This window comes from Macaca mulatta, chromosome 7 (assembly GCF_049350105.2).
Source record: "Macaca mulatta isolate MMU2019108-1 chromosome 7, T2T-MMU8v2.0, whole genome shotgun sequence".
NCBI classification, from domain to species: Eukaryota; Metazoa; Chordata; class Mammalia; order Primates; family Cercopithecidae; genus Macaca; species Macaca mulatta.
The window spans coordinates 145,612,998-145,628,838 of record NC_133412.1 but is presented as its reverse complement, the minus strand read 5'-3'; the positions used below and the strand labels follow the sequence as shown (position 1 = coordinate 145,628,838).

General features: G+C 43.8%; 1 protein-coding gene across 13 annotated transcripts in view; it reads right to left on the bottom strand.

Annotated features, from left to right (window-relative positions):
- RGS6 (regulator of G protein signaling 6) overlaps positions 1–15,841 on the bottom strand; it is a 633,391-nt gene that overhangs the window by 82,988 nt on the left and 534,562 nt on the right. For all 13 annotated transcript variants that reach the window (XM_077937729.1, XM_077937733.1, XM_015144012.3 and 10 more), the window contains 5 exon segments: positions 13,456–13,532; positions 10,583–10,664; positions 9,108–9,182; positions 6,959–7,057; positions 5,483–5,544 (listed from right to left, as the gene is read on the bottom strand). In XM_077937729.1, coding sequence (XP_077793855.1) covers positions 5,483–5,544; positions 6,959–7,057; positions 9,108–9,182; positions 10,583–10,664; positions 13,456–13,532 — 395 coding nt within the window.

Sequence of the window (15,841 nt, the reverse complement as noted above, 5' to 3'; positions counted from 1 at the left end):
GAAGAGGAGTGCATGCTGGCATGCCTCGCTTTGCTACATGCAGTTTCTGAACTGTGATGCACAACAGGGAACCAGGACAGGAAGGATCTGATTAGAAAGGAAAATGAGAAGCAGAGCAGCACTGTGGAGAGGAAAGAAGTAAGTTGATTCCTAGCAATTAATTAATTAATCTAGCTTTTTTTTCACTTGGAGAAGGTGGGAAGTAGAGAGAATATTAAAAAAGAAATCCTTAATTGCAGGTGACCCAGAGAAAACACATTCAATAGAGAAACTTCAGATGAGTGAAGGAGCAGGAAGGCGAATTTAGCCCTGCAGCAAGAAGAGCTTACACCAGGCCAGGTATGGAGGCCCCTTCTTTCCTACATGCTACAGATTCCAGATCTTGGTCTGGATATGGTCACCCTGGCTATAATGATACCTCTGGTCTTTTTTTCCTGTCACCTAGAACAGGCTAGGAGAAAGGAGGAGCAAAGACCTCATGGTTTCTGGAATCCCATAAAAGCAAAGTTGTAATGACTTCTGTGACCCTCGTTTTTCCTCCCCTGAAACTATCATTAGACATTAAGTTGACAAACCTCTATCACCCTAGCAGGTTTTAAACAGACCCTTATGGTATCCAGTCCCTTGCTGTCTTATCTCATTTCATTAATTACATTTCATGATTACTGAGGGTCAGGAGGTGGAGGAAGAACCAGCATCCAATTTCAGGGAGCAGCGGCAATCTCAGATACGGGCAAGCAAGATGATGCTAAAAAAAATCAATTCAGCAGTCAGCTGTGACACACAAATGGCTCCCAGTAATAGGGTGAGGATGAGCCAAATACAGATGCAGGTACGGAATGAAACATTTTGATCCCTCCATGTGCAGCAGTGCATTGGGATAGCTGCAGTGATTGCGGTGTAGCTTGCTATGGGTGGGGAGAAGTCTCTGGGGAATCGCAGCCAAACATGGAGACTCTAGATAGTTTGGGACTAAAATGCATGGACTGTTGCTTCTCAAAGTTGGTTTGTCAAGTGCTATAAGGCTTAGGTGAAGTAAAAAAAGGGACTCCCTTGGGGATGCTTGCGAAGAAGAGTAAGACCTCATTTATCTGGCAGCTTCAATTGTCCAGAGAACACAAATGAGAAAAGTGAGCATAAGAGCCTCTGAACATGATGAAATAAACACCATACCTCAAGGTTCATTGTTATTGGGAACAACATACCTCACAAAAAAGACTTTTCACACTTGCTTTAGGATCAAAGCTAATCAATTTTGTTATTTGATTTCCTGGTGTGGTAGTTCAGTTTCAAAAAAGGAGTCTATTTCGTCAACCCTTGAATCTAGTCCAGCTTAGTGACTTGTTTTAGCCAATAAAAGGCAACAGAAGTGACAGAATGCCAGTTCTAATCTGCAAGAGTTTTGCATGCTTCTGTTCTCTCTCTTGGAATCCCACTATCCCCATGTGGAAAAGGTCAAACTAGCCTGCTGGAGGGTGAGAGACCATGTTAAGGAGCGCTCAACTGTCCCAGCTGAGGCCATCCTAAACCAGCAGAAGCCAAACATGTGAGAGAGCCCAGCCAAGAGCAGCAGAGCTGCCTAGCCAACCCATAGCCACATAGAGAAACATGGCTGAGACCAGTGGAGCCAGGTGGCACATAGACATGTGAGCAATAGTGAAAGCCTATTTTTTAAGCCACTGAGTTTTGGGGTGTTTTGTTACTCAGCAACAGCTAACTGATACACATGGTCTGCTGCAGATTGGAAAGCAGGGGTTTGGTAGAGAGGGGGAAGGGCCAGTAGAGACAAGCAGACAAACAGAAAACTAAAAGGCAGAAACAGGAATTCAAAGAATATTATCATCTGGGGCCATTTAGGGATGGAGAAGCAGTTTGTGGCACCTTATAAGATCCTGACCACCGACAGTTTTAAAGCATAATAGAAGACTACTGACTCTGAGTCATCTAGAAAAATTAACTGAAATGTAGTGTCCTTTTGTTAGGAAGGCAGGTGGATGAACCATATTTAAGAAAGACTGTCATTAAAAAATAGTTAAAATAAAAAGCTCAGGGTGTTAAGTGTCATTTATCTGAGACACTCATGTGTGTGTGCAGGGACAATACATTCTGCAACAAAAATTGGGTAACAGCTCAGAAAGCCTTTGTGTTGCTTCCAGGTGCAAAAGGCAGCCTAGGAAATGTAGTTTGGTTGCCATGATGCTGGCATTTTGGGGACACTTAAGCACCCAGGAAGATAATGGACAGAATATTTGGAATTGGGACGATCTGAGAAATTCTGTGCAGAAGAGCACGTCTTTTCTCCTCCAAAGCCCCAGATTAGTGACGGCGTGTGAGGCAGTGGAAGGAGACATGCAACGTAAGGTCAGCCTTAGGCAGACTGCAGAGATCTCTGTGTGGGAGACTGAGGGGAGACAGAGGGTGCAGAAAAGAATTGCATTAGCATCCTCCCTCCTTGGCCTGCCCTTTTTTGCTCCTTTAAGTACCATATATCCAGTTCATTCCGTCTCACACACTTGAATTCTGCTCTCTTCCAAAGCACAGTTAAGTGTCATGCTGGAAAATAATAATTATTCACATTCCTAGTACAGACTGAGTCCCAAGGACTGGACCCTGCTTTTGCCATGCATGAACTCATTAACCCTATAATTTAAATACAACTACTATCTCCCCTCTAAAGAGGTGAAAACAGGCACTGAGAGAAGAAGCCACTGGTTTCATCAGTTAGAAAATAGGAAATGGCAGGGGCAGGATTCAAACCTCGATGGTGGGTTCCAGACCCATCCCCTAAACTATCTGTTCTGCCCCTTTAGTTTGCAAAGTTCCCTTTTTCCCTCCCTGATGGTCTGGATGCACCCTTTAGTCCAACCCTGACTGTAGACATCCCAGAGCCCAGACTCGCTGACCCCAACTCTCCTGCCTCTCCCCACTATTAGTTCTCACAGAACTGAGTGAAAAACAATGAAGTCCTTTCCTGGGGGATGTGGTTCTGATGAATTGCCACTTATCACCTGGAGCAGGCCCAGGGAAGCCAGATCGGGATGGGGATGTATGTGTCCACCTGAGAGAGCTCAGCCTGATCTCTGGCAGCTTCTCACTAGCTGCCAGCACCTCCTCCCTGGCCCCATCCTCACAGAGCCACTGACAGGCCCGGCTCCCAGCTGCTTTATCTCCAGCTAACATGCATCTCCTTTCCCTCCTCTTCCTTATCTGGGGGTTTCCTTGCGGCTCTAATGAAAAACCCTCGTGTCACATTGAAAAGTTGCCAGTTATTGCTGCTGGGAATAAAATCCAGCCTCTGCCGGGCAGAGACTCATGAAAGCTTCTAGCTGGGCACCGAGGAGTAGCCAGTTGGAATAATCCTTCAATATGAGCAGCCTCTCAAGCGTAATTAGGTGGTACCAGGTGGGGCCCCTCCCTGACAGCAAGGAAACAAACAAACAATAGGATGGGCCAGGTTCCCTGCCGCCACCTTGGTTTCCTCCATTCCTTGGTCTCCCGGCACACCTGCCCTGGAGTCTGCCTACCTCATGCTGATGGGTTCAGGCTCTTTCTCTGCATCCCAAAGATACAACAAATTGTATGTGAGCTCTCAGGTCAGCCTGAGTAGCAGGCAATGGCTTCACTGGATCCTGAAAGACCAGATCAGTCCACTTAATGATTATCCAAAATGTGAATTTCTTGGCTCTACCCTGGAACCACTGAATCTGAATCCCTAGGGCTGAGGCTTGAGAATTTCCATTTTTTAACCCCCTCCCTCACCTGGATTATGGTACTTAGAACCACTGGACCTGAGCAAATAGATCCAAAGGAAGATGCTCCCATATATATGCTCTTCTAAACTGCAAACCCTAAAGAGCCCTTCCACCTTTCAAAGCCAGATATGAGCATTGCTAGCACACCGACCCTCAAAGTATCCTAGGACAGCCATTTCTGTCCCTAGTTCACAGAGAAAAAAGCTCGTGGTTCCTCACAGGCCATGGATGACACCAAGAGAGTTGAGACCATGCTGCTGTTTCACTCACAGCCACCTTTCTGGGGCAAAGGAACCACAGTGAGACCTAAAAAGCATTTTCAAAGCCTGGTACTCTGGCCAGAAGCCACACATGATGAGAGAGGAGGTACGAGGTGATTCTGCAGCATACACAGCTAGCTGAAACGGCAACTCCAGAGTGATCACTACCTGACTGTAAGCTGAGCTCCAGCCACGGCAACTTTCCAGAACATTTGCCTAGAAAAAGCAGGAATATCAGTGATTCTCAATGGGAGTGACTTTCACCCCACCGGGGGACATTTGGCAATGTCTGGAGACATTTTTGATTCTCACAATTGTGGTAGGGGGACTACTGGCCTCTAATGGGGAGAGGTCAGGAATGCTGCTAAATATCCTATAATTCATAGGACATTAAGAACACAACAAAGAATTATCTGGCTCAGAATGTCACTAGCACCATGATTGAGAAACCCTGGAATAAAGATGTGAGCCCAAGTCCAGGGGTGTCCTTAGCCCCTGAAGGTAGGGTATTCAATCAGACTCTTTGTTTGGGGTTGGAGTTTTTATACCTTCCATTTGTTGTAATTTATCTAGAAAAAAAGATGTGAATCAACCCAGGGGCCAGCAGAGAAAGGCTTATAGGCTTACAGGGAGCTCACACTGCCAGCCCCCTGTAGGAGCTGGGCTTAAAAGACTCAGTTTATCTGACATCCCATAAATACCAAGACCCAACTTAAGCTCTTGATTCCTTCAGCAATTGGTCATTGCTTTAATGGCAGCATATGGACGAATAAATGTTCACTACTGAGCTGCCTGGTTAGATTTATTCCATATAGATTCCCCATGTGGTCTCCCGTCTTCACGGAAGAGTTAAAAAAACAGACCATTTAGTTGATAAAATTGAGTCTATTGAGTCTCCCATGAGTTAACAGAGTGGAACCAGCTACTGGTGCAGACTGAAGCACACACATCGCTGTGGAAGCCAGGCTGGAGGGGCCAAATATTTTCTTTACAGTTGATTCGATGCAGTTCAGTGGTTGATGGCGTGTGGAGGCGGAACTCTTCCCGATGATGCAGTCCCCTCCTGTCTATGTGGCCAGCGCCTCAAAGGACACGCATAATTTCTTTTCCCCTATAAAGTGAATCTGGGCATTTTATAGCTGAAAAGGGAGCAATTTCCATTTGAATTAATCAAGAGGCTGAAGGCAAAGGTGCATTATGTAGCTTTAAAGGACATTCTTCCTTGATTGACAAGGTCCCGTGGCCACCCCCTGTAAAGCCTTAGCAATGGAACATTTCTTGACATCACTCAAGGGAGGTCTGTTATCTTAGTTATACTCACATGGAGCCTGTGGGTTTTTTTGCACCCCAGTCTAAGGAATAACTGCAGTCTCACCCTTGGCGTTGAACACATTTGTTAACCATAACCCTGTAACATTTCTTCCCTGTTAAATTAGAAGAAAGCAGTAATATTATTGAAGGAAAACATACCTTTCAGCCACTTTGGACATTTTCAAACAATGTCTGTCGATCTGTGTGTTCAAAAATGTTATCTGGGAAAATAGAGAACACGGACATTAAGACCAAACTACAATTATTTTTTCCCCTTGCTCCACAAACCCAAATCCTGCATTTCCACCAAGATCCAAATAGCTCCTCTGGCCAGACATCTCCAACTCCCTCAGCTCTGCCCTCCAGCAACTTACTTGTGCCTCTGGACATCCCTATCATACAAGATTCACATTCTACAATTTAGCCTGTGTCTCCTCTCCTCCTCTACTGTGGTGTGATTTAAGTCTTGCTTTCCAAAACTTAAAGGCAATATATATTCTACAAAACTTAACAATGGCACGGACAGGTGAAATGTGCACCATAAATACCTGTTTTGAATAATCCCCAGTGACCCCTCCTCTGCCCACCTTTCACATGCACGTCACGCCCGTGTCCTTGGCATGCTTGACTGGAATCATCAAAGAGCTTTTTTTCTGTTTTTGTCTTTTTTTTTTTTTTTTTTGAGATAGTCTCATTCTGTTGCCCAGGCTGGAGTGCAGTGGCATGATCTCGGCTCACTGCAACCTCTGCCTCCCAGGTTCAAGCGATTCTCCTGTCTTGGCCTCCTGAGTAGCTGGGACTACAGTCACAAGCCACCACGCCTGGCTAACTTTTTTGTATTTTTAGTAGAGATGGGGTTTCATCATATTGGTCAGCCTGGTCTCGAACTCCTTACCTCGGATGATCCACCTGCCTCGGCCTCACAAAGTGCTGGGATTACAGGCATGAGCCACTGAGCCTGGCCAAATAGCTTTTTTTCATAAATCCATTACCTCTTATCCTCAGATAATACATTTGTCAAGGGCAAGCACCTAAAAGTTTTCTCCTTTGGGTTTTGCCCTCTAGAAACCAGCAAGACATAATACAAACAGTAGGTTGCTTTGTTACCAGTAAATATCAGAAGGAAGTAATATAATTAGCCATTGTCTGTTGACCTGGGCTCCTCAGCATGAAAGAAAATAACATTCAACCAAGTAATGCTGACAAGGCATTGGGAGTAGGGCTTTATTTATTCTTAAGCTTTCCTTTCAAATCACAGCAATAAAGTACATCATCCTGAGCTGGTTTAGTCTGGAAGTGCATTCCAATTATAAGGACTGTGTGACATGAGCCCCCTCCTTCCTCCAGCTCCCACAGCGGACTGTGGGAAACCCCACTACAGCAGTTACCCCAAGGCACGGGATGACTCATTTACACCCTTTTCTAATAACTGCTGGAGGAACTGGGTAGACAATTCTCTCTCAAGCTTCCGTGGCTCATTCACACACAGCACTTAAAGGTTCAATCACCCACAGCTGGGTTCCACTGTGGTTTCCAGGAACTCAAAGCTTGCTCAATCTTCAGAGGTGAACATTTGGAAGGGTTTTTAAACTGGCCCCGTCTCCTCCTGGGAATGCGAGCCGTCAATTCATTCACCTGTTTCCGGATGTCCTCTTTTGTTGTTTTCCTGATTGGTTGGCTGAGTACATGCACTGGGCTCTGTGCCTGGGACTCTTCAGTCACGCCATACACGGACTAGGAGAAGAAGCAAGCACAGAGTGTCATCCACCTGCAGAGTCGGAGGGTGGCTTAGGGGTCAGCTAGTTCAATGACTCATCCAATTTCCTGAATCCCCTCATGACAATACGAGATTGGTCTCTGCTTTTATTTCTTCAATGATGAGAATGCTGCCTCTTAAGGCATGCCATCTCATCTTTGGGGTACCACTATGACCCAAATCCTGCCTTTTACTGGGCTGAAAATAGCCTCCTTGTATCTCAGTGTTTCTCCAGATATGATTAATAGACCATCTACAAAGAATCACCTGGGTGTGCTTGGAAAAGACATGTTGCTGAGTATCCCCTCACCCCCTGGACTTACTGCATCAGAATCTTTCTGGGTGGGTTTGGAAATCTGCATTTTTATCAAATGCCCCAAAAGATTCTGAATAAAGAAAGTTCAAGAACCACTGCCGAAGAGTATGCACAAAAGATCCCCTCTACATTTCTGTTGGTCAGCAGATGCCCATCTGGTACAAAACTGGGATGGCAGCCTTTCAGGGTTTCCCGTTCAAGTTAAACACTTTTCTGGCCTCTGTTTCTCCACATGTCTGTAGCTATAGCTACGTTTAAAGCTGTTCCTGGTATTATGGACAGACTAAACACAATCTTCACAATGGGAAAGAAACGAAACCCTGAAGGGCAAGCAATGTGTAGTCAACATCATCAAAATGAAAAAGGGCTCAGATAAGGTGGATGAGACTCCATGAACTTCTGTAATGTTAGAATTATGGGGCTCTTGAAGATGAAATGAGGACATTTTAGGAATAACATTTTAAAATATAATACAGTGGGTATTATTATCTCAGTGAAGAACAAAATATGTAAGTAGATTAAAGAAGTTTATATACATATGCCATGTCTAGTGTGTGTGTGTGTGTGTGTGTGTGTTTTGATACATACATGAAAGAGAGCTAATTGATCATCACAAGAAATATAAATGCTTGGGGATGCATCTCCATTCTTTGGATATTTTTTTTGTTTTTTGAGACGGAGTCTCGCTCTTGTCGCCCAGGCTGGAGTGCAATGGCACGACCTTGGCTCACCGCAACCTCTGCCTCCCGGGTTCAAGTGATTCTTCTGCCTCAGCCTCCCAAGAAGCTGGAATTACAGGTATGCACCACTGTGCCCAGCTAATTTTGTATTTTTAGTAGAGACGGGGTTTCTCTATTCTTTCTTGGTCAAGCTGGTCTTGAACTCCCAACCTCAGGTGATCCACCCGCCTCAGCCTCCCAAAGTGTTGGGATAACAGGTGTGAGCCAATGCACCCGGCCCACTCTTTGGAAATTAATATTATGGAGTCTGGTCATGCTCTCCTGCAATATTGTCCCTGGTGCTGTAGAGAGCGTGGCATGTACAAATTGTGGAGGAGTCTGACCATGGTACCCTCAGATATGCTGTGGCCACTACTCCTTTCAGTAAAGTGAAACACAAGAGACCACTGGGTCATTCACTGTTGGGCAAGATGGTGATTTGAGTTTGGGTGATCCAGCTCTATCAAAAAATAAAATAAAATAAAATAAAACATAAAAGAGACTTTCATTTGCTTCTAAGTACAAAGCTTGCTTTCACCTGTGAGCTTTGCCACTTCTTGTTCCTTTTGTTTCCTGCCTTCCCTGCCACCTCCCCAGAGACAACTAGAACTTAACCCTTTAGAACAGCTGACCCTCTTTCAGGAAGTCCTTGGGAAGCCCCTTACCCCCGTCCCCTCCAGGTCTGGCTTAGCTGCCCCTCCTGGGCTCCTCAACTGTCTCGTACATCTCCTAACACAGCATTCATGGCCCTGTTGCCTGTTGGCTTGTTTTACTCCCTGCCATGCTTTGGGCTCCGTGAGGACCTGCCACTGTATCCTAGCACCAGCACAGTGCCAAGCATGCATCAGCTGCTCAATCAATATTTGTGAAATGGTTACAGTTTCAAAAGACAAAAGGTGGCGGAATTACAAGTAGCAAATTACTATTTGAATAGTACTAGAACTGGAAGGGCTATTTACATCAGGAATTTTTAACTCAGCTAAACTAGCGAACCTTTTTAACCTTTTGTGGATTCTTCAAACGTCGACATTTTCGGATGTCCATTTCTGTTGTGTTCACACAGCCTGGCTGAGAAAAAAAAAACACACACATCACATAAATTACTATGTGAAAATTACACTTCCAATTTAGCCCATGTCACACCAACAGGATCAATCTTTATCTTTTTCCATTACAGACAATGCATGATTTTTTTCCATTTTGCCATAATATGTGTTCCTCTGTGGAGTTCTCATATGATCTAGAAAAGCTTACCTCATAATCTAAGGATGATATGTAGAGGGTATAGTGCACAGTTTTTAAGAGCAAATTAGCTATTCAAGTGGCAAGATTGCATCAGGTACAGCCCTTTAAAAAATTTTTTTTTAACATACTTAACCATTTGAAAAAGACTCCATGATATCAGGATGAGTAGCTATTTATTTATTTTTGCTTTTAATTAAATTTTAAGAAGACCAACAGTTTATTCTTTTTAGTTCCATTTCCATAAGGAAAATGCAAGATTTGTTTTAATAACATGAAATCAGAAATACAGTCAAACCTCATTATTTACACATTTTTGCATTTGTGAATTTGCCTACTTCCTCAATTTCTTTTATAACCACCTCATCAGTAGTTGCACCTTGAGTAGACTGATGTGCGTGTTTCCCACTGAAATTGAACAAGGTGATGTCCCGCCTTTTTGTTTCAGGCCCGTCTATTTAGGGCTAATTTAGTGGCAACTTTTCTGCATTTTTGTGCTTTTTGTTGGTGATTTTGCTGTTTAAGATGGCCCCAAGGACAGTGCTGAAGTGCTGTCCACCGTTCCCAAGCAAGAGTCTAATGTGCCTTAGGAGGAAATAAACGTGTTAGCGAAGCTTTGTGCAGGCATGAACAATAGTGCTGTTGTCCATGAGTTTAATGTTAATGCATCAATGATATATATTACGTAAGGTGTCTTTACACAGAAACACATTTAAAAGGTTATGTATTGATCAGCCGATAAAAATGTTGTGGCCACAGGCTCACAGGGACCTAGCTTGGTAGTTCCCATGGGAGTGATGCTTCAATGTGCACTAGTTCAGTGTTTGCAAAGACTTTATAGAACATAGCTGCCATGGATAACAAGAATTAACTGTATTCGACAGAGAATAGTTTAAGATTTAGAGTTGAATAGCAGTGGAAATGGAAATTGTTAATTTGGGGAATGTAAACCTTTGGGACCCAAAGGTCTTTTGGTGGAATTCCCATAGCTTCTCTTTTTGCAATTCCATATTTTCATGAATGAATAATTTTTTAAAAGGTGGAACTTACATATATTCCAGGAAATTTACTGAGATTATATAAATGAATGGCAAAACCAGTTCCACAAAGCTCGGCGATTTTCTTAAGAATGAGACACCTGGTGGCTAAAGAGGGTCTTTTCCCTATAGAGATAAAAATGAAAAATTAAGAAAAAAGATCTAGAGAACTGAGTAGAGCTTTCTCACCACAGGCCTGTGGACATCCCAAAAGGCTCGTTCTTGACTATCCAAAATTTTCCTTTCTGTCTTGTCCTTTTTCCGGTCAATCCTGAAAGAGTAAAGAGAGGAAGGAAATAAGAGGCTCTGTATTCTGTTTTCCCTGCTGACACTTGCTCCAGCATTTGCTCCTGTTTCTAGGAGCTAAGTGAACACAAGACCATTGGTACCCGCATGGTGCCTGCTCTCTGCAGAGCTGTGAAATAGGGGTGTATAATTCCCCTCCCTGAAAACCCCTGAAATTCCACACATGGTAAGACAACTTGTTTTAGGCTAGATTACAGATTGCCATATATGTGTAATGAACATGGTGGCCTAAGGGAAGAATAAGAATGCAGCTGTTCATCTGAAGTATTAAGATTTGGATTATTAAAAACTGAATTATCCATTGATATGCCCCCTCATCAAAAAGAATACTGCATATACAAATTATAAGATGGAATATAACCACTGTCTCACCAGTGTTCCATGTTCAAATTTGAAAGTTTGCTTTAGATTTAGAATCAGTAGAAAGAAATGTCTTTAAAATGCTGCAATTAAGTGTTTTATAAGTCACTTACACCATCTGGCTTTCTAAAGGCAGAATAATGGCCCTCGCATGAGACAAGATCCAGGAGGCAAATATCCCTGCCTCAGCTGGGGGAGGCACAAATTGCAAGAGGGAAATTGCAGGTGACAAAGACTTATTGTTCTGATCTGCAGCATAGATAAGAGGTTTTTTCTTTTTCTTTCTTCTTCTTCTTTTTTTTTTTAAAGCATGTATTACTTCATTTTATTTCTTCAAGTAAAAAGCAACTCAGATTAATTGCCGTGTAACTCCTGGTTCTCGGCTCTCTTGGGAACCCTTTAGTTTACCGGACTGAAGTAAACCCATAATCACCCTGTGATTTTTGTGATAATTACTGTGTACTTAGGTGGCCCACAATTATAATGTAATCACAGAGTTAATCAAAAAAGTTAATCGAGAAATAGCATATATTTATGAAGTAACAATTTCCCCTCTGTTTATAACTTGTGATGCTGTTTGATTCTGGAAGAATTAGCATTCCTCTTTGCTTTCCAGTGGCTTCTGAGTACACAGGCGCAATTCCGCCTTAGTCCAGTTGAATCTCAGCCTCCATCTCACCTACTCTCCCACCTTCACCTCTTCGGGGGCACCCAATGCCTGGTACCCACCTACCCCGGGGGCTGCTGGGTGGTCAGGAGGTGGCTGGCATCATGGACAGGAGAAAGGCAGAGACTGTCGGGGTAGGGTCACAACAATGGCAGTGTACAGGCCACTACACCAGATGGCCTCAGGTCACTTCCAACTGTGACCATAGCTGTGATGAGTCTACACCCACACAGCCTGAGACCCGGCTCCAGGCCATGGGCTGCAACACCACTCAGGAATGTGAGAGGGTTGCTCTGAAGACTCAGCGGCTGCTCACATACAAGTGGTACCCAGAGGAAACATAGTCCTAGTCTCCCAGCTCAGCATCCCTTTCCTGCTCCTGTCCTACTTCTCCTGTTAACCATCCTGGCTAACCTAGACATCACCCCTGGGAAGGACAGGGGAGATCCAGATCCAATCATTCTGTTTCCCAGCATTAAATGGATCTGGTTGACAACCATGTTTGTGGGGTAGGGAACGCAGAGTACCCATTCCTCATGTTTCCTTAGAGAGGAAGAAATGTCCACTATGTATCCAGGAGAAAAAATTCTGGGAAAAACCCTTCCAACTATTTTCTTCCTTTCATCTCTTGTCCTTTGGGGAGGAAAAATGACTTAACTAATTGGTAGACTTGAAAGAAGAAATTGAGAAAGTTCAGACTCTCCCTCTCTCGGCCCCCATCTGGGTCAGCCTGTGCTCAGAATAGCTGCTCTCTGCGTGCAGAAAACTTACAGGGGTCACCTCTGCCCTGGTGGGGTGGGGTGGAGACGCTGGTGAGAGGAGGCCTATAGATACACACCTTTATCCAGGAAGGGCAGGTTTAATTTGCACTTGTGGCCACATATCCAATGTCATGCCTTATAATCTTGTTTTTTTGTTTTTGTTTTGTTTTGTTTTGAGATGGAGTTTTGCTTTTATTGCCCAGGCTGGAATGCAATGGCATAATCTCAACTCACTGTAACCTCCACCTCCCTGGTTCAAGCAATTCTCCTGTCTCAGCCTCCTGAGTAGCTGGGATTACAGGGATGTATCACCATGCCTAGCTAATTCTGTATTTTTAGTAGAGACGGGGTTTCACCATGTTGGTCAGGCTGGTCTCCATCTCCTGACTTCAGGTGATTCGCCTGCCTCAGCTTCCCAAAGTGCTGGGATTGCAGGCATTAGCCACTGTGCCCAGCCTTATTCTTGCTTTTAATTAATGTAATAATCTGATATTTTGGACTCCAACTGTCTGACTTCTGTGCCTTATTTTTCTATTGGTTCTAACTCCTCTCCTGTCAGGGAGAAGAAGACACGGGCTACTTCTTGTTCTTCCTGAAACTCCAACTTGTTTTCCTATGAAGACAAAATCTCCAGTCCAACAAGTAAAACGGGCTTTCAGCCTTTGAGCACAGAAAATAACTGGAAATCTCTCGGGGAAACAGATACACCTTCTTATAACCAGAGTTCTACCTTTGGGAGGATCTCCCTTGTCGGCGGAAACACACATTTCTGAAATTGTTTTACAGTAATGTTGGTTATGAAAGTGAAACTTATCCATCCTGACCTTAATTTCTACTCAGTTGCCCTCATGCCAGATTAGAAATACTAACGCCATCTGGAAACTTCACTTTGACAATCCCACCTTCACACCATTTCCAAATTCCAGAGTCTGTTCCTCTCTGAAATGGTCTCTATTAAGTTCACCTACTTTACTTGTGCTTCTGCTTGCATAAAGATGAATTCCCACTTCCTTGCAAAGGCCCTCTGGAGTCTTGCTAAGTTTTCCTAATGAGAAATGAAAATCAACAAGAAGGCATTAATCATCGTAAATTAGCACATCGACACCTATGCTTATTATAAGGCAGCCATCCATTCTGGTCACTTCCAACAGAATAGCAAGACCTGCTTTAAATCCCCTGGACATGTATCCAATTTGATTTTGCACCAGACCCTGATGTACAGAGCTGAACTATTAATATTCATTTACACACCCATTAAGTCTGAAGTCTCTGTGGTTCACCTGATTCCTCTCTTCTTATGTGTTTTACAAGAATGCAACTCACACAGCACTTGTTTCAAAGGTTGCTGAAAACAGGGAAAATTGTCTGTGGCTATTGGGGAATTAACAACGAGTCTTTGCCACCTGTTGGTATCTCTAGGCACAAAACCAAGGCTGGATTTCTCAGGACTCGTCTTCCAGTGGGGAGCTGGGAAGGTCACAGGAAAGGAGAACCAAGGGGACCCGACCTTCATGCTTTTTCTAATGTCAGGATTCAAAAGTGGCTGAGGCTGGGTGCGGTGGCTCACACCTGTAATCCCAGCACTTTGGAAGGCCGAAGCAGGTGGATCACCTGAGGTCAGGAGTTCGAGACCAGCCTGGTCAACGTTGAAGGTGAAACCCCGTCTCTACTAAAATTACAAAAATTAGTTCAGCGTAGTGGCAGGTGTCTGTAATCCCAGCTACTTGGGAGACTGAGAGAGGAGAATCATTTGAACCCGGGAGGCGGGGAGGTTGCAGTGAGCCGAGATCCGGCCACTGCACTGCAGCCTGGGCAACAAGAGTGAAACTCCGTCTAAAAAAAAAAAAGTGGCGCAAAGAGAGTGTCTATGTTTGTGATGTTCATGAAAGAAAAAGCCAAAAACAGAAAGAAAAGTCATTGAGGGTTGGCATTAGAGAAAAATAAAAGTATTTTCTCTAAGTCTGTAGAGTTACCTAATAGAACAAGAGGATGGGCGGTGAGGAGGGGAGTTTGACAGGCACCCTAATGATCCTCCTAATTCTGATGAATGCAAGGCTGGAGCCCATATTATGCTATGTATTTTCATAGAGCTCATGCCAACACTAATTGATTACCCTCATTAATGGATTATTAATATAAAAGGAGCTTCAGTTGGAGAGTACCACACATGAGCTCACAGTTATTACCTAGGCTTGGTGCACAAGTAGTTCTAAAAAACTGTCTTTTTGACTCTTCCACTGCTCACAGGAAGCAAAATTGGTAGTGCCTCAATGTCAATCAACTGTGACACAGTCGTAGTATAGAATTGTAGGCAGCCATTAAACACAGTAATGTAGATTATAGTTACTGACATGGTAAGGACCCTGAGATACCTACAGTATAATGACTGGGGAAAGAGAGGCAGCTGCCACAATAATGTTTATGGTATGATTCTAATATAGTTTTGTAAAGAAAAAAATGTATGCATAGAAAAAACTTAGGTGGGGGGAAGTCACGGGTTATATTCTCTCCTTTCTTTGCTGTTTGAATTTTTGTTTTTATAAAAAGAATATGTAATCAGAAAATTTATAAAAAATTATTGCATTCTGGGAGCAAAATGTTTTGGTTTTGAATCATTTTTGTGCAGAACTTCAACCTGAGAGCACATCTCAATGCCATATTCCTTGTTTTTTTTTTTTTTTTTTTTGAGACGGAGTCTTGCTCTGTTGCCCAGGCTGCAGTGCAGTGGCGTGATCTTGGCTCACAACCTCCGCCTCCCAGGTTCAAGGGATTCTCCTGCCTCAGCCTCCTGAGTAGCTGGGACTACAGGCGTGTGCCGCCACACCTGGCTAATTTTTTGTATTTTTAGTAGAGACGGGTTTCAGCATGTTAGCCAGGATGGTCTCGATCTCCTGACCTCGTGATCTGCCCACCTTGGGGATTATAGGCATGAGCCACCACACCTGGCCTCAATGCCATATTCTTTACAAATACCACAGCAGAACATTAAGGGACAAGATAAGAGAAATTGAATCAAATACAGCAGGAGTTGATGCTGTCTGATTTCTGTATGGGACCTGTCTCTAAAACATTGAAAATATGGGGAAGAGACACATGGGAGGGAGGGGCCCCAGGCTTCTACAGTCTGGGCCTTTCCTCGAGGTTGTGTTAAGGAAGTAACGTCATCATGTCAAAGCTACTTGCACTGGGTGCACAAAGAGTACAACAGCAGTCTTTTGAAGGAGGGTGATGTGACTGCTGGACATTGGGGCAGACAGGGGCACAACCAGGCTCCCAGCGTGTCCAGAGCCACAGAACAAACAGGCCAAGGTTTATCTGGGGAGATTATAATGTTCCAGCATATGATCATCTGAT